The following is a 23,548-nucleotide window of genomic DNA, read 5'->3' on the forward strand; positions in this document are numbered from 1 at the left end:
AGGCAGTAATTTAATTAATACAATTTCTGTGTGATTATTTCAGGGGATAAGCTAGCTGGGCGGGGGGGATGCGGACCGCTCCCCTTACTACAAGAGACTTTATGAGTGTACTGAGGGCAGGTGAGGATGGGAACATGAGCAACCAGGTTGGAGCGGCGGGTGGGGGGGGGTCACGGATGGGACAGAGGGGGAGAATACTGAAGGAGACTACTGGAAAGGGGGGGCATTTTGGGGTCAGGTAAAAACCTGGTGCAAGGGAATCTCCCAGGAATCTACAAGGATAACCCCAGTTAAGACACCTAGCAATAGAGGATGTGTAGCCTAAACTGGCCGCCTCCTGTGATCAAGCAAGACTTCAAGGGGAGGGAGTGGGAAACCAACCCAATTTACAGAACCTTTGACGTACAGTCTGTCCCACCTATGGGATGTGCTGGGGTGGCCTAGCAATTGAGGGAGTGGTCAACCAATGACTGGTCTAGTCTGAAACCCATGCCAGGAGAGTAAGCCCACCACGACACTGCCTGGCAGAGACCTATCCAGAGACCTAGGATAGAGCCAAACACGACTGGAGGAAAAAAGAAGTCAATGAAATGAAGCCTAATGATACTCTGCAATACACATAGATTGGTGCCTAGCCCAACTCCATCAGAGGTTTCATTAAGGAACTGGTGGATGCAGACCACAGCCAAGCATTTGGCAGAGTTCAGGGAATCCTGCAGAGGAGCGGAAGAAAGGATTACAGGAGTCAGAAGGGCCAAGTACACCACAAGAAAACGCTTAGAATCAACTAGCCTGGGCTCACAGGAGCAAACCGACAACCACAGAGCCTGCATGGGACTGGCCTAGGCACACTGCATATATGTTACAGTTGTGTAGCTTGGTTCTCTTGAGGGACTCCTAACAGTGGGAACAGAGGCTGTTTCTGACTCTTTTGCTGGCTTTGGGACCCTACTCCTCGCCGGTTTTAATACAGGGGGAAGTGCTCACTCAGTTTTACTGCAACTCGATGCGCCATATCATTTTTGTTCACATCCATGGGGGACCTACCTTTTCCTGAAGAGAAATGGAGGAGTGGATTAGGGGGTAGGGACTGAGGTAGGGTGGAGGGAGGAACTGAGGGTAGAGAAAGGAGGGGAAACTGAGGGTAGGGTGTAAAACAAACATAATTAAATCAATACAAACAATGATGATATAAGCAGAGGGCAGGCTGGTGCCTTTCTGTGTGGAAGTTTGACTAAAACACTGGTGGACGCATGGAGCTAAGGCTTCTCTGGAAGGCTTCCTGCCTCTGACCTGAGACTTGAGTTTTCTAGGAACTTTCCGCTGTACCTTCTGCCACATAAATACCTAAAACCAAAGGCTGTTGGTGGTCCTACGCATTGCCAAAGGGCTATTTCTTTCACCTGTGTGTTTTTTTTTAAGAGTTTATTTTTTAATTGTGTGTTTGTGTGTGCATACACACACATGTATGTGCAGGTGCCTGTAAGGCCAGAAGACAGTAATGGACCCCTGAGGCTTAAGTTACAGGATGTTGTGAACTGCCCGACGGAGATGCTGAAAACTGAAGTCAAGTCACGTTACAGAGAACACACAAGCCACCTCTTCCAGTGGGAGCAGAGAGAAAGGGAAAGCTACACAATACTGTGGACAAAGTTGACGATGATAGGATTGGCAAGGAAAGGGGTTACAGATCTGTTCTCTATTTAACTATTAAAGAAAGCTGCTTTATAAATATTCCCATGTATTCATCAGAGGCAAGTCTGTATAATATTGTCCAAGCTTGACATATATGGGAATAAAGGCTTAGAGATACTAAGTTTACTACATCACATCTTGAAAACAAAAACCACTAAACCTTGATTCTAAACACAAAATGTCTGCTTCCAAAGACTAAACTCATCGTACCACCTGAGTTACACACCCCTTCTCCAACTTATTGTCTCTGCCAGAGCCACTTGCTTTCACGCTAACATGGAGGAATGGGATGTCTTCCTTTAAAGGCAAAGTTGTATAAACTATTAAACTAGGTAACTGCTTCTAAAAGTACTGTTAGCTCTCTTTGATAGTCTCTGTAGATGACACCTTCAACCTGTCATCTTAGGTCCTATGTTGGTGTGGGTGCTTTAGTTCAACAGGTATTTAGAAGCTGTGGTTGACCTTACCTGGCATGGCTTATTCTTGAATTCCTCACATACACTGCATACATTATGTTAATATGGAGACAGGAGACAGCTTCAATAGTCAGAGAACAATGAAAGCTGGCACACCAAGAACCTCTCTAAGCCCTTACTTGTCTTTTGCTACTAGTCTGCCTTTCAGTTCTGGCTGACTTTGAAAACCTGGTCCTGTATTATTTTCCCATGTAGATACTAAGCACTCTTCTTAAGTAGGAATAGAAAAAGGAAGAAATTGCATCAAAGAGTTCAACAAGCATTAAGTGCCCATCACATGGCTGGCATTTACTTAGCTGACCGCTAACCTATTATGTTTGCTAGAAGGATCAAAGTAAATCCAGTTGCAAATAGGCATTTGAAGTAGGGAGAAAAAGATACTTTTACAAATAGGCATTTCAGAACCATTTTAGGACCATTTATTTGATAGTACAGCAATGTCCTAGCTCTGTAATGAAGGTAAGTCACACATCAAAGAAAATGGGAAAGTAATTTCTATATCATTTTAACTTTCCAAATATAAGAAAGGAACAAAACTGAATTCAGAGTGGAGAAGGGTGGAGATAGGGACTTATAACAAAGGGGTAAAAGAAAAACCACCAAAAAGGTCAATAAAAGTGGAGACAGGGTTTCTCTGTAGCTTTGGAGCCTGTCCTGGATCTCACTCTGTAAACCAGGCTGGCCTCAACCTCACAGAGATCTGCCTGCCTCTGCCTCTCGAGTGCCACTGCCGCCCAGTGAGACACAAGATCTAAGTGCTGAGTACTACGCTGGGCAAGGCCTACACCTCACCTGCCTCTCACAAGTTACTCACTGTAACTGATACTACCCATTGAGTATTCAGCCAAGGAAACATTGAACACAAAGCCAAAGCGAAAAACCTGTTTCCCATCCTTCGTTTGACAATGGAGTGCTTGGGATAGCCATAACCAAGAAAAGGGGCAAGGACAGTAAATGATGACGTTGGTAGAGGCAGCAAAACTGAAATCCCCAGACAATACTACTGAAGATGGTATTCCTCCTCCAACTACAGACAAACAAAGGGCTATCTACCTGTCCATGCCTCGCTGTCAAACATCTATGCCTCGCTGTCAAACATCTATCAAAGGTGTCCATCAGACTGAGATACCATTCAGTCATTTTTTTCCTTTACTTTTAAATTTTAAAAAAATTAAAAATTTAAATTTTTTTTAAATTACAAAGATTAAATTTAAAAGTCAAAATAGGCCCAACTACTCTGATAAAGTGCAGCGCTGCATGAGTCATCCCGATGCAGCCCACATCCTCGAGGCTGGACAGGAAGGGGCGATCACATGACTACTGCACAGAAGCCTGGACCAAAAACAGTAGGAGGATGTCCCCACAGCTTCTCCACATTGTGCTCTCCCAAATCCAGCCAGCCCTATTCTGAGCTATCTTCCTGGTGCTCTTATTCTACTGGCAGGAGCTCAAGATAAAGAAATATCAACTACAAATACGTTTTATGAAGAAAGGGAAAGGAAGAAAGAGAAGCAGCAGTGGAGGAAAGGGGATAGTGCTTTATTTCTCATACAGGAATTTAAGGGCGTCACCTCTGATACAATGTCATGGCCCCACAGGCACCTGGGCAGTGAGGATGGTTCTTGTAAAAAGGCAAGGAAAGGCATCCCTGCTGCTCACAAGATACAAGACGGCTGCTGGAAACGTGGGCGAGGGGCAAAGCCAGTCCCAAGCCTGGAAGACCTTATGAGCTCGGATGGACTGACCTTTCCGAGGACAAGGTTTTGGGGCATTCCAAGAGACAGCTGCATGACCTGGCCTGCTCTTACTTCTCCAAAGCACTATCCATTCTTTTGTTACAAGCGTTAAGAGTTCATTTAGGGGGATACATATATCAAAATATTAAGACAAATATTGAAATCTCAAAAAGCCACCTTTTATTATATCTCATTTTTAAACTACTTTCCTAACACAAGTGGCTTCAGTTTAACTAAATATGGGAAAATAGATGAAAAAAATAATTATCTAACACACATAACAGCAACATAGTTTCATAATTAGTGTACCTATCACTAAAACTAAATTAATTCATCCCTTAACAATTCATTGTAAAGCACCGCAAAAATAAATATGTACATAAAAGGCAAAAATAGGGTAATTAGCATTTTTTGAAATTGAGAAGAGCTTAATGTACTGATGATAAACAAAATACAACCCTACCCCCAAACTGAACTTAGGAAGCTGGCTTTTGTCCTCCTGCATATGGACATTTATCTAGCCCAACCATCAACTATTCCTAGGTTCTGGAACTCATTATAAAGAGGCGAAATGTAGCAGGCCTGGGGAAAGAGTAAAAATAACAACGTGAACCAACGTGAACTACAGCGCTTAGATGACTGCTACAGCTCGTAATACATTTACTAAGTTAGGCTTCAATCAAATTCATCTCAAAATACAGTGGGCAGGCAGAAAGTCTGAGGTTTTGACACATCTGAAAGACAATAATCAACTGAATATCATGCCAGAATCAAAACCAGAAAGCAACTCTTCACATGGAAGCTAGCGCTTATGTCAGCAGCAACATACAAAAATAAATTCTAAAACTAGAGCGCTCTGTGCTGGAGAGATGGCTCAGAGGTTAAGAGCACTGGCTGCTCTTCTAGAGGCCCTGAGTTCAATTCCCAGCACCCACATGGTGGCTCACGACCATCTGTATGGGATCTGATGCCCTCTTCCAACATGCAGGTGTACATGCAAAGCACTCATACATAAAATATAAATTAAAAAAATAGAGCTATCAAACTGTCACGAACAAAAGCCAGGCATGGTCACAAATGACTTAAATCTCAGCTTTCAAAAGGTAGAGGCAGGGTTGGTCTACATAGCAAGTTCCAGGCCAGCCAAGGCTACATAGTGAGACCCTGTCTCAAAACGAGCAAACAAAGGATCAAAACCAGAATTTGGGTGCTAGAGCAAAGGTTCAGAGGTTAAGAGGAGTTACTGCTCTTGCAGAGGCTGAGTTTGTTGGCAGCTTCCGCACCACTGGGTGGCTTACAAGCCCCTGAAACTCCAACTCCAGGGTAGCTGATACCCCCTTCTGGCTTTCTCAGGTACTGCATTCATGTGCACATACTCCACCCCATAAACAGGCTCATATACACATAACTAAAAATAAAAATAAATCATTTAAAAACTAGCAGAATTTTAAAATTAAAAAAAAAAACCTAAAGATTTGGGTTGTCCTTAACTCTTGTGCATATGCTTATGCATGTGGTGTATGTGTATTTGCAGGTGCACACAACCATGTGCACAAGCCCACATTTACACCGATGGGAGAAAACGGCATTGGTTAGTCTTCTCTACCACTGCCTTATTCCCCTGAGGCAGTCTCACTGAACCTGCAGCTTAGCTAGGCTGGATGACCTGTGAGTGCCCTGGATTTTCTTTCACCCTGCAATGCTGGGTGGGGTTACCAGGGTGCCTGGGATTTGAACACCAAGTCCTTGGACTTGAGCAGCAAATGTTCTCCCCGATTCCTCTCATTCTTCTCATCTGCAGCTTTTCAGCATCGTTTTCTAATTAATGCATCTTGCACACAATTTTGAGACTGAAAACTCAGCAATTGAGCAAACAATCGTAGATTTCTTGAGTTTGTGTTTTGAGCATTTCAGGAACTGCAAACACTGCTTACAAGACATCTACTGCTCTGAGCAGTGAGAGATGAAGACGGAGAAGTAACTCATCCTATCAAGGCAAACATTAACACATCTGAAAGTTTCACAAATGTTGGACCCTAGTTTAGATATCAAGTTGACTTGAATATTCTAAATTATTTCTAACTCATCAGCAGAGAAGGTCTAGCCCCACTGCTGGCTTTGAGATGGAATCTACTCTTTAGCCTAGGATGGCCTGGAACTTACTAGTTTAGGCTAGCCTTGAACTTGTAGCAATCACCCTATCTTGGCCTCCTGAGTACTGGGATCACAGGTGTGAATCACTATGATCAATTACTGTTGGCTATTTATAACTAAAGATTTTATTTAGCTAGAAAATTCGTCTTAATACTAATCCTAAAATTGATTATATCTTTCCCCAGGAACCTGAGAAAATGGGATAAATCCCCATGAAGGCTTCCACACCCCTCCCTGATATTCTGTGCAGAACATCCCAGCAACCTTCCTATCCCTAGACCTGTGACTTGACTTCACAGATGTTCCTAATCCAACAATACAAAACAGGCATGCGGGTGTGGCATCCATACATTCAACACTGATGACTTACCTATGCCACCCCTAAATGTAGATGTTAAGATTTTATTAAGTAAACGTATTCTTTAAAGAATTTCTAATTACATACATTTCAAAGTTTACTTATTATATGAGTTTCTGTGGTCTTTAGGTAATAATAAAGGCTTCCAACATATTTCTAACTCTAACACTTGAGAATTTTATTCCAATTAAAATAAAACCACAGCGCCACATAAGCATTTATAGAAGTCAAAAAACTACATTGTTTTGGCAATATTCTTACTACTGAGAAAAATTTTATCAAGAATAAAATGTATATATACAAAGGAATACAAAGCATCCTATTTACAATAGAGGGCAAAAAACAAAGTAATCATGCTATGGCAGGGGAAACCAGACCCATTAACTGTATTTTAAATGCTATAAAAAGAAATGAGTTTGGTACATTAAGCAACCAAAAGACCAAAAAATATTCTAGGCTTCCATTATAAATATAGGTAAAATACAAAAAGGCTGAAGGTTTGGGTGATTTCTTTTTTTTTCCTTCTTGAAAAACTTCTCTGAAATTACGGGTGCATATTTTTAAATTAAAAATGGAAAACATAAAGCTATTTCCATTTCAGCTAACCCTAACACATAAAGAGAATAACACATGTTGCTAAACTTAACTCAGAAGTGCCATTAGCTACATCACATGTGGCTGCGAGTGTTAAGACAGAAACGCTGAGTCTATTTACATTGTTAGGAAGCTTGCTAAAGCTAAAACACGCACTTAGGAACCACAAGATGCTATTCTGCTGATCTGAGGGATCTCATGTCATGTCTGTTTTAATTATATAACCTCCCCATATTTCTGGAACTGAAACAGCTATTTTTGTCTGATTAAACTTCTGAAGCCCAGAACTGGTGGGTAGAGACTACCAAGCTTGTCCAACCTGCAGCCCACTAGCCATATGCTAACTATGAATGCAGTCCAATGAAAAAAAATCATAAATTTACTTAAAACATCTTTAGGGTTTCTTTTCTGGTTTTTTTTTCAATTTTTTTTTTTTTTGCAACTGCATTGCACATGAACTGTGTGGATGACCAAATTGTGTTGCTTGTTAAATGCTGACCACACTGAAAATTACTCCAAATGGGGGGTTAAGGGAGAAGGCTCTTCATAGACCAAACATTTACAGCTGGACCCAGGAAGGCCAAGATAAATGGCAAAGATGGAGAAAATCTACAAATCTGTAGGGAAAGGATAGGTGGTAGGGAAAAAACTATACTATAGTATGAGATCACTGGCCTATACATGAATTAACAGCAAAAAAAAAAAAAAATTGCTCACTGAATACAAAATTCCCCATGTTCCTGCGGAGTTCATCTAGTTCATTAACTAAGAGCTGCCCATATACTTAAGAACTTTTTAGCAAAAGTATTAAAGTATGGAAGGCTCTAATCCAATTACTGAATGTTACCTGATGGTAAAATAAACCACAGTTCAACCTAGAATTGCTGAGGAAAAAACAGAAAGAGGAACTCTCAGGTGCCCATCTTAGCTAGTGGATGACACAGGCCTATATTCCCAGCACCTAGAAGGTAAAGGCAGAAGGTCAGTAATCAGATCACTCTCAGCTACAAAGCAAGCTCAAGGCCAGTCTGGGCTACATGAGTCCCATTCTCAAAACCTAAGCAACCAAACAAGAGAAGCCCTTCAGTCATCTCCAGCATCACACCAGAGACACCATTAATCTCCAGGACCAGCCTGCAAAGAGGATAAATCTGGGGTGTGCAGAGGACTGAGCTTAGGAGGAAATCGACTGTGTACAAGTGTAAACAGTGCGTAAATATTATCAGAGAAAGGACCCTGTACCCCTGCCTCATGTATGTTTACTTCCCATTTTCTCCAGAATGAAGTCGGGAGAGATAAAAACTAAGCAAAACAAGGAGGAAATAAAGGGGGTGGGAGACCCCACAAGGATTTCTAAAGACAAAGGAAGACTATCAAGGGATTAGTAGTTTAAGAATTAAAACATGCACACACACAAATGCTTGTTACCTCTGAATTAACATGCAGAATGGGGCCTAATATCAACCAATCAGCATATGTGTTCTTCTGTAAAGCCCAGTAAGAGCCACATTATTATCAGATGGCAAGCACATTAAAGAACAAGAGTCCTTGATTGATCACAGATTTTCAGTTATGCTAAGTCAGGCTGCACCGTGAGCAAAAAAGTCACCAACTGAGCTTTAGTGCAAGCTTTTCAGATGCTCTGCCCTCGATGACTTCAAGAGTTAGTGGCTTTTCCTGCTCTCCCATACACCTTCTCCCTACATTCATGTTGCCTATCACCCTCATCCTGGAAACACAGTCTGTGTTCAGACGAGCGACAAAACGTTCACCTCAGCTTTAGTTTCCTTTCAGAAAAATCTTTTCCTGCCTTTATTCGCTATCAGCTCCTTCACGCTAATAAACCTAGCTATACTTATGAAGCAAGACAACTTTTCCAAAGGCTATCTGCTGATTACAACTCGTTTCATCCACACTAAACATGAGTGATAATCAAAAAGCAGCATGGGTTAATTACCTATAAAAGTTTCACAAAAATGAAATAGGACTCAACTGATGAATAAATGCAGAAGCACATTGCTACAGATTAACTTTCTGAGAAGCTCGACACCACCTCTCACTGCCATCCAGTTCCATAAGACAGACCACGGTAACATCAACAAAAACAACAAAACCAGAACCCCAAACTGCCATAAGAAACCTAGTACAGTAAATGACAAAAATCCCAAGTCTTAGCTAGCCTACTTATGAAGAGCTCCAGGTAAATTCTAGAAATTCCTCTGGTATCCACAAACAATGCTTACACCCAAGATAGCTAATTAGATTTTCAGATGGTCAGGATCTCACAGCCAAGCACTGTACCTCACATCTATAATCCCAGGATTAGGGGGCCTGGCATAGAATTATCAAGAGTTCAAGGCCAGGCTGTGTGAAATAGTGGTCTCCTGATCATCTTTGGCTAGAGCGTAGACTGTGTCTTGAAAAAGCAATAAATAAACACAAAAAGAATTCTCCTAGTGAGGTGTGAGCCTTTGGATGGGAAATGTCTTCCACAGGCTCAAGTACTTGAATACTTGACTTCCTGCTGACGATACTATTTGTGGAGGGTAACCTTTAAAAGGTAGACCCTTGCTAGAGGAAGAATGTCACTGGGGCCAGACTTGGAAAGTTTATAACATCAGCCCCTGACAGCTCCCTCTGCTTCCTGCAGTGTAAATGAAGCATAGTATCTTCTTAGCCTTGCTGCTCCAACCGCCTGCCACCATGTCTTCTACACCATTACGGACCCGCCCTCTGGAACTGTAAACTAAAAGTAAAAACTCTTCCACAAGTCAGTTTTGGGCATGCAGCCTTATCACAGTAACAAAAAGCAACCAATGCACGAAGCAGGGTGGTGACCAGCTCTGACACCAGCACTGGAGGGAGAGGGGGCAGGACTGGGGAGACTGAGGCAGAAGATCAACAGGAGTTCAAGGTCAACAGAGTTAGTACCAGCCTGAGCACACAGGGGCCATCTTGTCTCAAAACAAATGACAATCAAAACAAAAACCACAAAACCCTCCTAGATAAAATGTGCCCACTAAAGGTAACAAAACTAGTCCAAGTATTTGAAAAAAAAATCTCATGCCTAGTTTAATTTAAAAATAACCATTTAACCCAGCACTTTAATGTTTCTCATATTAATGCCAGATATACTGTATTTTTGGAAAACATGGTTCATAAATTGTGTTAATGAAAATTCTTAAAAGTACAGTATCTGATTAAATGAGGCACGTCATACATGCTATTAACAACTCTCTCCCATTAATTGATCTAAATTATTGATCCATTTGTTAAGATTAAATTATTTGGTCTGGTTAATTCTCATTTAATCTTTTAGGTCTCAGCTATTCCTCCCTCTGGAGACCTCCCCCAAATACACAGCACATGTCCTAGTTACCCAACTCCTACTGGCAAAATGCACATCCATTAGCAAAGCATTTAAGCATATTGTGTCATATGTGAAGGGACAGCCTTGTCCCTCTCCCCCACTCCCTCTGCCTTGCTAAAACCCATTAGATTACATTCTTCAGGCTAGCCACCAAGGTCTAGTTCCTTATTTGGCCACTTTCTCCTCCTAAGGCTCACTACCAAAGATCAGCTATCAAGAGCCCCCTTTGGCTCACCTAATTAAGACACCCAATTAAAATTAAACACCTCGTCGTAATATGGGATTTCCCCCTCTACCTTTATAAACTGCCATTTTCCATGTGCCACGGCTGCCTCCTCTCTATCCCCTTTCCCCTCCCCCCAACCTCCGGTCTCCTATCTCCCTCACCACTACATCCTAGCCCATCCTAACACAGACCTCCCCTTTTCCTCCTCTTAAAAGTCACACCTGCAAGGTCTTTTGTGGCTGTCTCTGCCTGAGTCAGGAAGCAGCCACTTTAACTTTTCTTTCCCGCTTAATCAAGGATCTCTCTGTGAAACAGGTGTTTGGGTGTGGTTTGTGCTTAATCTGGGGTTTGAGGAGCCCCCCCCCTCCCCCGCTGTACAGGGGTCTCCTTCAATCGCTTCTAAGCTGGCCTGCCAGTGATGGACATAAATAGACATTAAAATAATTTGCTGAAGAATGAGGTCACAAGTAAAGTCAGAAGAGCCTCAAAGAGGTAGAGAATCAACCCTGAGATTAGGCTGTAGCAGTAAACCGGGGGGCGGGGGGCTCAGGAGTGCCATCAGTGGGAGAACGCCACCCAAAGTACACTTCCGTGTGAAGGAAAAGGACAATACAAAAGCTCCAAAGCCACAGAGAAACCCTGTTTCGAAAAACCAAAAAAAAAAAAAAAAAAAAAAAAAAAAACCAACTCTTCAGAGTTGTAAGCCAACCAGCCAAGACAGCAGAGCTGTATGCTGACTCACACTGATCTACTCACTCCGACAAAGCCTATGATTGGCTTACAACTTAGAACAATTACAAAGAACGAGTAGACATCTTAGTTTACTTAATTCATAAACACGATAAGTCTCACCTGTCATAGGGTCAAACAGCTGATTAGCTTCTAGGTCCGTGAAAGTACTGCAACAGACAGGACATTTGAAGGAAGCCCGATTGGTGGAATTTCTCTCATCCGTCTCAATCCTCCTTCTCATGTGGTCCAGTTTGTATTTGACGACATTAACAAGAGTGCGGTAGTTGATGAAGTAGTAGTTATGGCGCGTGGTTTTCCCATCTGCAGCCGTCTCTACCCTCATTCTGCACTTGATGAACTTGTCTCCCTTCAAGTTGTTCAAAACAGACCGAAGCTGCTTCCGATCAAATTTGAGCAGCTCCAGCATGTCCTCTTCCTTTACACAAGGGTTGCGGATCAAGATGTCCAAAGCCAACACATGCTCAATGCCGTAGAAGCCCCGGATGACATACTTGGCTAGCCGTTTCAATGCTGCTGGAACCTCGGTGAGGACATCTGGGTCTGCCATCTTCAACAGCAAGCTTCAACTTCAACTCTATGGATTGGGGGTGGGGATTAGTAGGCATGAGGACATGAAAATCATTTTAATCTACAGCCACCTCTAACCGGTAGCTGTCATTATTCTTAAAGCACCACAAAAGCATTCAGACAGACATTGCTTTAAAAGATTTCTAACATTTCAGTATTTAACAGAAAACCAGAGTCGTCTTCTATAGCACACAAAAGACCACACCTAAAAAGCTTGACATAATCCTTAAATAGTTACTTTTATGATCAACAGTGTGCTGGATTCCAAAAAAAACTATATTATTTCTGACAATGATATATTACATCAACACTGCTTTATTTCACGAAGAGAAACAAGAACAAACAAAAACCTCTGAGAGAGTTCACGATTCTTAACGGCATGCTCTCTAGGAATGGCTAGAAACCGAGAGATTCCTAACAATTACCCTAGACTTCACTTCTTTTCAGCAAAATTTTCCTGCTAAGATTCAAGAACGTTTACATAGTAACACTTCCACGATGAAGTCACACAGTAAGAGCAGAATAAGTACATACGTAACTTGCCGTTGTCGGGATGACAACATTAAGGACTATCATAACCGAAGGAAAATAACGCTAAGATCCAAAGTGCTTTACCAGCTTATCTGATTATTAAGTAAACACCTTTGAAACCTTTAAAAAATAGGAAGGAAAAGAAGGGTGGGACCCCTTTAACACTAGGTCCCTTGAGGAGCAAAGCAGATGCTGACAGATCTATCATGTAGGCCACAGCTCAGAAGTTGTCCTCTCCAAGTCTCTGGCATGTGAGAGCGCTTGAGCTGTGGACTCAAGTCAGAGAGGCTACATTTCGGCTGCTGTCTGAACCTGATCAAAGGCTCACACAGGCTAAGCCATGGTTTACTCAGAAGGAAACGGGTGCTATGATGAATGAGAACATTAAATGGAGCCTAAGAGGACGTGTTAACTAGGGCTGCTTCCACATAACTCTGACATGACCAGGCTGAACAAGCCAGGCTCTCTGCAGAGTACAGCTGGCATTCCTGTATTATACAGAAAAAAACTTTAATAGACACCCCGTTGAACCATTTATATGAGCATCACATTGTTATTAACACCAGTTTTCAACTGAACCTTTAATTTGAACTCTGAAGTAGCTGACCCTATCGGATATAACGCTTCTTTCTGTAAGAAATAATGTCGGCAGTACTATACTATAAAATCCTAAATAACCAATGCATACACATTTTATAGGTGGGGTGGTTAAGGTCATACCTACAATAAAGGAAAAATTAGGTTACAATATCTACTTTCAACCACAGTACTCAGGCATAACCATACACACTTGGAGATAACGAAGTAGTGCCTAAACTCACTAGGTTCAAACCTGCAATCCTAGAGCCTCGATGTCACCCTAGATGTTTAAGAATGTCTGGATTCATTACCAAATCAGAACCACAGCACAGTATCAGGTACATTTTGATCACCTTTCCAATTCTGTCTACATGGTGCACTTAAAACCAGATTTTGCTTTTTCCTTTACATGCCCAGTCACTGGCAGAACAGAACATAGGACTTCAGAAACATCCCAAAGGCCAGATGAAGGCCATCACGCCATCGTTTTCTGTATTGCCTTCCATTGCTTTGCTCTCCTCTGTCCCCATCCTCACACACACTAAGATTCAGAGCATTCGTTCTCAACTCTGTAAATCAGAATCAGTTAGACAGCATTTGAAGCATACTAACTATCCCTGGGCCCCATTCCTAGGAGCACTGCTTCAGCTAATATAGAAGAGCCAGATTAGGAATGCCCCTAATTTTAAAATCCCTTTAGATCACTCTAATAAGCAACAAAGTCCCTGATCATTACTCCAATCTGTCCCATGGCTATTTTTAATCCTGCAAATGAACACCCTGCATGGAGAGGTCCCTGCACTACTCGCTGTTTGTCCTCTGTGTGATTGATGGACCTCCGCAGTCTTGCAGATCAGTGCAAAGGCTTTTCTGGCCAACAGTTTGAAGCTTGGAAATCCCAGGCCAACTTCTTACTGTTGGCCCCAGAAAATCCACAGCCTTGGTTTCCTCACATATGTAACTAAAGTGCCTTTCGCACACAGTTAATGTACGAACTAAATCAGACCTAACATGTTCTGCTTCTAGGCTGAAGTAAATCAGACCTAACATGTTCTGCTTCTGGGATGAACTAAGTCAGACCTAACATGTTCTGCTTCTGGGCTGAAGTAAATCAGACCTAACATGTTCTGCTTCTGGGCTGAACTAAGTCAGACCTAACATGTTCTGCTTCTGGGCTGAAGTAAATCAGACCTAACATGTTCTGCTTCTGGGCTGGTATATGGGTTCAACTAAACAGAACAAACTCCCCCATCTAACTTCTTACACCAGTGAGCTGATGAGATGTAGCTGGTGGCATTGTGGCTGTATCAGGCGCTGTAGTAAGAAAACCTAAACTGAGGAAGAAATGGAAGAACTGCAAGGACAAGATGAATGAAATTTGTTACACAAACACAATCAAAAGGAGCCAACAATATACTAGGGGAAAAAAATCCCAAGTAGCGGTTTAGAGCCACTGTAAGGAGGGGAGCGCATGAGAAAGAGGTTCAGAAGCCTGACTCGGGTGAAATACATGCTACTCCTCTGAAGACAAACACAAGGGAGCTGAACTAATGAAACTGGAGCTCAGGCGGGCTAGCTAGTCCAAAACTCTCAAATTTTAAATCTTCCTGCCTGACCAGGGCCTTTGCTCCTTCACTACTTTCCCAATCAAGACGAATCTAGCTCTGAAACTGGCAGCCCATATGGAATGTTTAGAACATTTTATGAAGCAGTTGTCCACATGTAACATATAATGCATATAAACTTCAACGTCCAACAACTCTTGAAAACTGGAAATAAGTGGGGGAAAAAAAGTGAGCCAACATTTCGAGATTAGTTTCTACAGCACTGACACCTAAGAAAGGAACTTCTCTGCTCTATGGAGCCTTTTTGGTGTAATGCTCTTATTTTATCTCCCTCTTCACAGTAAACAGGCATCTCCCAACTTCACCCTACCCAGTCTAGACCTATATTCTAATTGTACAAACATTTAAGAACTGCCAGGCGGTAGTGATGGACGCCTTTAATCCCAGCACTCAGGAGGCAGAGGCAGGCAGATCTCTGTGAGGCCGGCCTGATCTACAAGAGCTAGTTCCAGGATAGGCTCCAAAGCTACAGAAAAGCCAAAATAACAACAACAACAACAAAACAACAACAATTAAGGACTACCGTGGCCCAGGTGTAGAGCTGGGAGAAACAAAGCTGAAATCCCTCTGCTTTTGCCATAGTTAACATCACATCCACACACCGGTTCCCTCAGCCCTCAACGATAAGCCCAAAGTTTTCTCCTAAAGGTCTTTAGGCTTTGGGTCATGTTACCTGGTCCTCCCAACCGTAACATCTAATGCTCTCCTTCGCATTTCCTCATAATTTGTACAGTTTCTACCTTCATCTCTAGGACCAGAAACTTCATCTTGTTCACCAACACTAGCACCTAGCACAAGCTACTCAAGTACTTAAATCAAACTTTCAAGACATCTTTCCGGGCACGTCTCCTGCCAGCTTCCACAGAATTCACTTGTTTCACACCTGCATCCGCAATAATGACAACTATAAGCCATCCTTTTCTTTTTAAGACCTGTCACTGCTTTAAGCAAGGAGTTACGAAGTTAAATTTGTGACTTAAAAAAAAAAATACTATGCTGGATGAAGAGTGGAAGATAAAAGATCAAAGTGGGTGCAGGACGCCTGGTTTGTTAAGTCTATTTCAAAATACTGCTTCCCAAGTTCTAGAACTTGGATTCGACGAGGCCTCTACAGTTTTTGTTACTGTATTTCACGAACTCTCCATCCCCTCGTCCTGTGAGGGGCCCGTGCGGACCCAGGTGCCCTCCACCAGCTGTGCTCCGGAGCGTCCAGACTCCGACACCCCACAGGGGGCTCCCGGACCACAGCCGACGCCGCCGAGGCCGTCCTACCCGAGGTCGCACACGGGCCGCTCCCGGGCAATGGTTTTTTGGAAGATTAAGAATCGGACCAAGACAAGAGGTGGTCGAGGAGAGGGGACTAGAGAAGGCGGGGACGGACAGGAGAAAACCATGAAATACCACGCCAGGTCAGAAACCGGGAACAAGGATCAGGGAATAAGGTTTACCCAAGCGGATGCTCCAACACTCCCACTACAGCCGCCCTCGGCACCTCAACTACCGGCTTCAGCCAGCCCACGCCACTTGCGAGACGAGGACAAACGCCTAATTCCTGCGACCAGTTTGGAAACCACCCGTTAATCCGCACGGCAAAGCTTTCACTCAAACCACTCATGCTCTGGCCGACCAATGAGATGGTAGGCCCTGCCCTCAAACCCTGATATGATTGGCTGGAAATCCAGGAATGGGCGTTAACCTCAAGGATATCGTGGCAAGATGGCGTCTCTGGATCGAGTGAAGGTTCTGGTGTTGGGAGACTCAGGTGAGCCGCTTAGCCCACGTCTGGAACTCCCGATACGCCCGAGCTACCGGATACTACCCACTCTTCGCTGCTTTACCCCCAACTTCCTAGCGTTTGGGTTCAAGGCTGAAGTCCTTTCCAAGACCTTAAAACTACACTTCCCAGAGGACTTTGCTCCTTTTGACGACGTGGCAGCGTGTTGGGAGGTGGGGGGCGCGGAGCCCGGGTCTTTCTCTGCTTTTGATTTTCATCACGTCCGTCTCCCAGGCGACCCCGGCCGAGGGTTATGTTGTCAATTCCTTTATTGTTCTTGTTAGGCAGACAATATATGTGTTCAGGACTGACTGACTGGCACTGGACAAACAGCTGGTGTGTCCTTCCCTGGGGAGGACCACCTCTCTCATTCCCAGCTTTACCCTTTTCTGTAGTTCTTGGTGTAGGGGTAAGGCCTCACGGGTTTTTCCCCCGTCCAGTGTGGTGTGTTCGTTGGTGTCATCCTTGTTCAGCTCATGTTTGGGCACTCATATTGGTGGGACTTCACGGGTGTAGCTTCTGAGATCACTAGGAGTCACAATCTCACAGCAGACTCCCCATCCTCCGGCTCTTACAGTCTTTCCACCCCTTCTTCCGTCCTGTTCTCTGAACATTATTATGGCGCAGGAGTGTTTTGTAGATGTATCCACTGGGACTGGGCTCCACAGCTCTGGATTTTGCTTGGTTGTGGGTTTCTGTAATGCTTTCTGTCTGCCGCAACGTTTCCTTAATGAGGGGCAAGGACTACCTTTATCTGTGGGTGAAAAAACATCTATTTATAGATTGATGTTATGTTCCAAAGTTCTTAAATTAGTTAACCACTCACTATTCCCGGGATGTCTCTGTTCTTACTATTGAGAGCTTCATTTCCTTTTAGCTACCACCCAAAGCATTTAGTTCATGGAGAGCTAAGTAAACTATGTGATATTAATACATGGAGATACTTATCCTCATACAGTTAAGCTAACTTTGGGCTCAAGCATATATCAAGATGATAAAAATAGATAACTAAAGCCCTAGGTATGTGTTGTCTGAGGTTTCTGTCCTGCCCAGTTCTACAGTCATTCAGTCCCAAAGAATCACGCAGAGAAGTCTATATTACTTATAAATTAATTGGCACATTAGCTCAGGCTTCTTATTAACTCTTATAGCTTATATTAGTCCATAATTCTTGTCTGTGTTAGCCACGTGGCTCGGTACCTTTTTTGGTGAGGCAGTCACATCTTGCTTCCTCTGAGGCTGAGCCAAAACTGCAGAAAGAACTTTTCTCTTCCTAGAATTCTTGTTGTCCCACCTCTGCTGCCTGCCTGGTCGCCCCACCTATACTTCCTGCCTGGCTATGGCCAACTAGCACATATTTAAAGTGTAAGTGACAGGGTACAAACCATTGTCTTACAGCACTTCCCCCCTTTAAAGAAAAAGCAAGTACTCTGAATTAAATATTGTTTGTTTAGCTTTTCTCCTTACCATTATCCATAACAACTTGTAACCAACATTCTAAGCAAAGGAAAATATCCATAGTACATTTTTTGGGAATGTGGGCTTAGTTTTCCAGGCTACTTCCAGCTGGTTGGGGGCGCTGATAATCTTATGGGGACCTAAAGAAAATTTAGAATTATCATCAAGTCGTGACTGGAGTATACTGTGAGGCTTGATCATCTCAGGCAGCAGTCTTAAATCTGTTCTGGATGTAGAGCTCAGACATCTGGGCCATCCACTCCTATTGGAGATTTCTCAGGGGGTCTTCCTTGATCAAATCTGATTTTTCTTAAATTGGAATGAATCCACAACCTCTCATTTCTTGTGGAAACAAAAGCAAAACCTCTTCTATAAAGTAACATCTTTTGACTTCAATTTTGAAGTCAAGGCATTTACAAAATATTTATGTTCTATTCAGCAGCATTTATATTTAAATCTTTTAGCAGTTGTTGCTCCTTCCTCAGCATTCAAACAATTCAAAGAGACCATAATAACATACAGTATCTAGACTTTCTGTGTATTTTTCATCTTTGCGTGGCTTTATTTTAACCTCTATTTCTTTTATTTTTATTTTTTTAATTTTTGGCTTTTTGAGACAGGGTTACTCTGTGTATCTTTGTCCTGGAACTCACTCTGTAAACCAGGCTGTCCTTGAACTCACAGAGATCTGCCTGCCTCTGCCTCCCAAGTGTTGGGATTAAAGGCATGTGCCACCACACCTTGAATTCACAGAGGTCACCTGCCTCTGTCTCCCAAGTGTTGGGATTAAAGATATGTGCCACCATACCTTGAATACTCTCTTTTTTAATTTTAAGGGCTTTAACCTTTTTTTTTTCTCTCCCAAACCTGCTTATATTTTCAACACACTGTAAACCATTTAGAGGTTTTCTTAGTCTTTGAATCTCTCTTTACTGTATATCTCTCTTTTTCTGACCACATGAGTCTTTAGTTTGCTAAGTGATGTTGCTAGGATTAAAGCTGTGGCTTTGATGGCTGGATCCAGCCCATTCCTTAGCTTTCTGAGATTCCAGCCTCATAGCAGAGGTACCGGAGGTACTGTCTGTAGCTGTACTTATTGCCACAACTTTATGACATTTCAAGGTCCCTGCCACGAAGCAAGCTGCAGCAGTCTGCTTACAAACCACACTCAAATGCTCTGTAGCCAGACCTCCTGCCTGAAAGAGTCAGAGTTTGCACTGGCAGGATGGCCCAGAAACTGGCATTTTAAAATGGCATCGCTTTTTTCCTGCCACAGCTGAAAACCAAAAAGCATGCAGTCAGCTTTTCATCAACATGTTAAGTGTTTCATGTCAGGGCCTCTTAAAAGAGCTGCAAGGTTTTACAGCTAAAGCTGAGTCAGGAAGCCTCTCTTAAATGAGTGTGCTTGCTTCTAGTAAGTGGAGCCCACGTGAGAAAGTGCTACTATCAATAAGCCATGCTTAACTCTATTATTTTATGTGTAGAATTACTTCCCAACCTCTCTCGGGCTTTATGTGGATGCAGTTGTCCACACGTTGGGCACCATTTGATTGTCTGAGGTTTTCTGTCCTGCCCGGTTCTGCAGTCATTCAGTCCCAAAGAATTACGCAGAGGTCTACATTAGTTATAAATTAATTGTCACATCAGCTCAGACTTCTTATTAACTCTTATAACTTATATTAGCCCATAATTCTTGTCTGTGTTAGCCACATGGCTCAGTATCTTTTTTGGCAAGGCAGTCACATCTTACTTCCTCTGAAGCTGGGTCACAACTGCAGAAAGAACTTTCCTCTTCCTAGAATTCCTGTTGTCCCATCTCTGCTTCCTGCCTGGTCGCCTCACCTATACTTCCTGCCTGGCTACTGGGCAATCAGCATTTATTTAAAATATAAGTGACAGGGTACAGACCATTGTCCCACAGCAGGTATGCCTCCAACACAAACCTATATGAAAGCCCAAAATCAACAATATACCCAAAGACTGTAGATGACAGGCACTATGCAGTAAGTATAATGACAAAACTGATTTTGTGTGTTCTCAAATCTTAAACACGTGCAAGAACTTGTACTCAATACCCAGTATCACAGTATGACACAAAAGGTCATAGAAGGTAATAGCACCAAAACCCATTATTAGTTAAATGAGCAGAGCACATCAGTAGAAAGTTTGTAAGAACGGGAAAAAATGATTTGCAAACATGATCATAATGTAGATCACTGTGGATTTTTTAATTACTTTCCACAAAGCTGAGAACTGAACCCAAGTCTCCTCTGCAAAAGCCACAAAGGCTCTTAATGGAGGAACCATCTCTCCATCTCTTCCACCTTGCATTGTCATTGGGGGTGGCCGTGTTTGAGACATGGTCTCACTATATAGCACTGGCTAGCATAGAACTGGCCTAGAACTCACACTATAAACCAGGCAAGCCTAGAATGCAGAGATCCACCTGCCTCTGCCCCCAACTTTCTTTTTAAGATGAGGTCTCCCCGTGGCCTAGAGTCCCTAAGCTAAGGCTGTCAGGCTATCAGACATCAGGGATTTCCTGTCTTTGATTCCTCAACCCTGGCATTACAAGCCTGCACCTCTGCCTAGCTGTTGTGTGTCAGTTTTGTAGATGCAACTCCGGTTCTCAAGCTTGGAAGGCAAGCCCTGGACCTCAGCCAGTTTGTATTGTTTTTAAGTACACTATGTTTATGGTCACAACATGTTCATAGAAAGCCCCTTATGGCCTGGCAGTGGTCGCACACGCCTTTAATCCCAGCACTCAGGAGGCAGAGGCAGGCAGATCTCTGTGAGTTCGAGGCCAACCTGGTCTACAAGAGCTAGTTCCAGAAAACTCCTTATGGTTGGCAGTAGTGGTCAAAGGTAATTTTTTTCTTTTTATACGTTCTCAGTTGTTGGGAATATAGCTTTCATAATAAAAAGTAAACATGTGTTATAGACCCATATATAATATTGAACACAGATTTCCTGAATTTTTGATACAATTATCAATTCGTAGCCAATTAAGTGGATGAGTGACTCCACACAGGATGTAAATAGATGGTTCATCCCTTTCCTCAACCTAGATCTTCAAGAGATGTCTTCTAGTGTTAGTGACAAGATTGTCTGAGCACAAGAGATCTAGAAAGAGATAAAATACTGCTTCAAAATAAAAGGTGATGGTGAAGAAAAGAGAGAATATTATTATTATTATCATCATCATCATCATCATTCAAGGATAAATCTAGGAAAAAGTGGTTAGCTGCTTTGTAAAAACCTATGTGTGAGAACTAAGGTTCTTTGCATGTGGAATTATGACATCATGAGTCCTGTCACTGACAGAATTGAAACAATTTTGCGAGCTATTCCCTGGCTTACAGGCAGTGGCATATTACAGGCAGTGGTATAGATGTCCCATTTAGGGATCCGTACCCAGCTGACAGAGACCGTTTATATTCCACAGGTGTTGGGAAATCGTCACTCGTCCATCTTCTATGTCACAGTCAAGTGCTGGGAAATCCGTCGTGGACTGTGGGCTGCTCGGTGGATATCAGAGTATGTGTTCTTGTTTGTTTTTCATTAGGTATATTAAACATGTCCTTCAAATCACACTTAAATTATAGGACTTAGTTAAGATTAAGTAATAATAATAACTGGGATTGACTCAGAGCCTACTGTGCATCGGTACTTAACTGTCATTCCCTATTTAAGAAGACATCGTATCTCCTAGGACTGTTGTTACAAACAGTTGAGAGCTGCCATGTGGGTGCTAGGAATGGAACCCAGGTCCTCCAAAAGAGCAGTCAGTGCTCTTAACCACTGAGCCATTTTTCCAGTTCCATGTCCATACTTTTCTTTTAAAAAAACAAACATACAAACAAAAAACTCCCACACCTTGTTAGGGAAGCCCTGTGTGCTATGTTGTGCGAGTATCCTTGTTTTGTTTTGTTTCTGCTGTTGTCAGGGACCTAGCAAGTTCAGTGGTGCTCAGAATTTCTATCTCAGAATTCCTGTGCCGCCTAGATATCATGGATTTCCCCCCCACACCTGATGTGACACAGGTCTGAGCTTTCCGTTTCATGCATATCTTGTCTCTGTTCTGTGGCCGCCCACCTACAGTACCTGACAGGATCCCCTACTCTGTGGACGGTTCTTTCATCTGCCTCCTACGCTGACTGAGGAGCTTGTCGGGGCTCACAAGATGGGGATGGCAATCTATTCCTTACTGCTCACCCACACATACTTTTTCCTTAAAAGCTGGAAAACGAGTCTACCATTCCTGGATCCCCACTAACACCCCAGGCACCAGCCCTCAAGCCGTGTCTGAGTCTGGGTCATTTCCCCCGTCTTTAGTTTTAAGGGTTTCCTTCATCTCCAGCATCTACAAATATCCCTTCCTTTCTTTCTCTATCAGTAGTTTGTGTTCTCTCTCTTTCCTTCTCTCCTTTTTCCCCCTCAAAATATTTTTGTAACATTTCTTTGAGTTCTAAGTAGAAAAGGACTATACTCATTTCAGCCTAAAATGTTCTTATATTCTTAGCTATGTAAGAAAACCAGGTTCTGGGTAATGATTTCAGTAGCAATTTTGTCTAGGTTTGGGAGACCCGGTAACATATTCTGGACAAAATTTTCTTTAGACTCTTCTATCTCCCTTCCAGGGAAAGATCATAGCACATTGAAAAGAAACTTAGATCCTGGATCAATTGCCTTTTCTACTTAAAGAGTTACCTTAAACTAATCAGTATACCTCCTGAGGCCTAGTTGTATCATTTATAGGAGAGAAGAAAATCACATAGTTCCTGACTTTTGCACAGTTTTCTGCCTCTCCTTTTACCCTCAGCCCACCCTTCATGTCTGTCCCCTATGTCATACTAAAGTAGCTAAAGTCCAGTACATCCTAGAATAGACGTTCCTGTGGTCTCTAGCTTTGTTTCACTCCCAATCCCATGCCGCCCAGTGTTTGCACAGGAGTTGGTGTGTGGTGCTGGAGCTTTGTGCGCACCATCAAGCACTTTGCCCTTGAGCTCCATCCCCAGCCCAGATAGAGAACTTTGTACATATACAGTATTTTAAAAGTGCCCTGTACTCGTTGATTAATGAGAGTTTTATCCTGTTACTGAATTTTATTCATTCTGTCTTCATAATGATCATTATTTTCCTGCTTTATTCTGCTTATTAATTTGTAAACACTGAACACACCTTGCCCTCCTGAACTAAATCCAAACTACCACCACCTCTACCGTGTGCCTTTACCTTTGTGTTTATCTGTACAGGTGTTTTACCTGTATGTTGTAGCTGTGTACCACGTTTGCAGTGCCCTCAGAAGCCAGAAGAGGGTGTAACTAGAGTTACAGACTGCTGTCAGCTGTTGAGGGTGCTGAGAACCAAACCCAGATCCTCTGGAAAAGCATCCGTGAGCCCTTAACCCCTGAACCATCTCTCCAAACTTGTCTTGACATGTCAGTCTAGGCCAGTTTTCTAGTATCTAGACTCAGTTAACTGTTATGTTTTTCAGATATTTGCACCTAAATTCATGAGAAGTTTTAGTCTATTTACTTTTTTCTAATTTCATTATGGAGTTTTGATACTGTGCCAACCTGTTCCTCAGAGAGACTTTGTAAGACTGATGCTATTTACCTTTGAATTTACAAGTGAAACTAACTGTGATTT

At 42.6% G+C, this 23,548-nt stretch overlaps 2 protein-coding genes across 10 annotated transcripts in view; one reads left to right on the forward strand and one right to left on the reverse strand.

Moving 5' to 3' along the window:
- The window catches only part of Gtf2e1 (general transcription factor IIE subunit 1), a 57,627-nt gene that overhangs the window by 14,062 nt on the left and 20,017 nt on the right, over positions 1-23,548 (reverse strand). For 4 of the 8 annotated variants that reach the window (XM_038346848.1, XM_038346840.1, XM_038346845.1 and 1 more), the window contains 2 exons: positions 16,822-17,192; positions 11,462-11,936 (listed from right to left, as the gene is read on the reverse strand). In XM_038346848.1, coding sequence (XP_038202776.1) covers positions 11,462-11,909 — 448 coding nt within the window. In that variant the 5' untranslated portion in view covers positions 11,910-11,936; positions 16,822-17,192. Of the gene's footprint in view, positions 1-11,461; positions 11,937-16,112; positions 16,434-16,821; positions 17,193-17,905; positions 17,928-23,548 lie in introns of those variants that run through there. The other 4 variants (XM_038346847.1, XM_038346843.1, XM_038346846.1 and 1 more) reach the window with 3 other exon arrangements.
- Rabl3 (RAB, member of RAS oncogene family like 3) overlaps positions 16,302-23,548 on the forward strand; it is a 32,114-nt gene continuing 24,867 nt past the window's right edge. For both annotated transcript variants that reach the window (XM_038346850.2, XM_038346849.1), the window contains exons 1-2: positions 16,302-16,426; positions 21,342-21,433. In XM_038346850.2, the coding sequence (XP_038202778.1) occupies positions 16,381-16,426; positions 21,342-21,433 (138 nt within the window). In that variant the 5' untranslated portion in view covers positions 16,302-16,380. The remainder of the gene's footprint in view (positions 16,427-21,341; positions 21,434-23,548) is intronic.

This window comes from Arvicola amphibius, chromosome 10, assembly GCF_903992535.2.
Source record: "Arvicola amphibius chromosome 10, mArvAmp1.2, whole genome shotgun sequence".
NCBI classification, from domain to species: Eukaryota; Metazoa; Chordata; class Mammalia; order Rodentia; family Cricetidae; genus Arvicola; species Arvicola amphibius.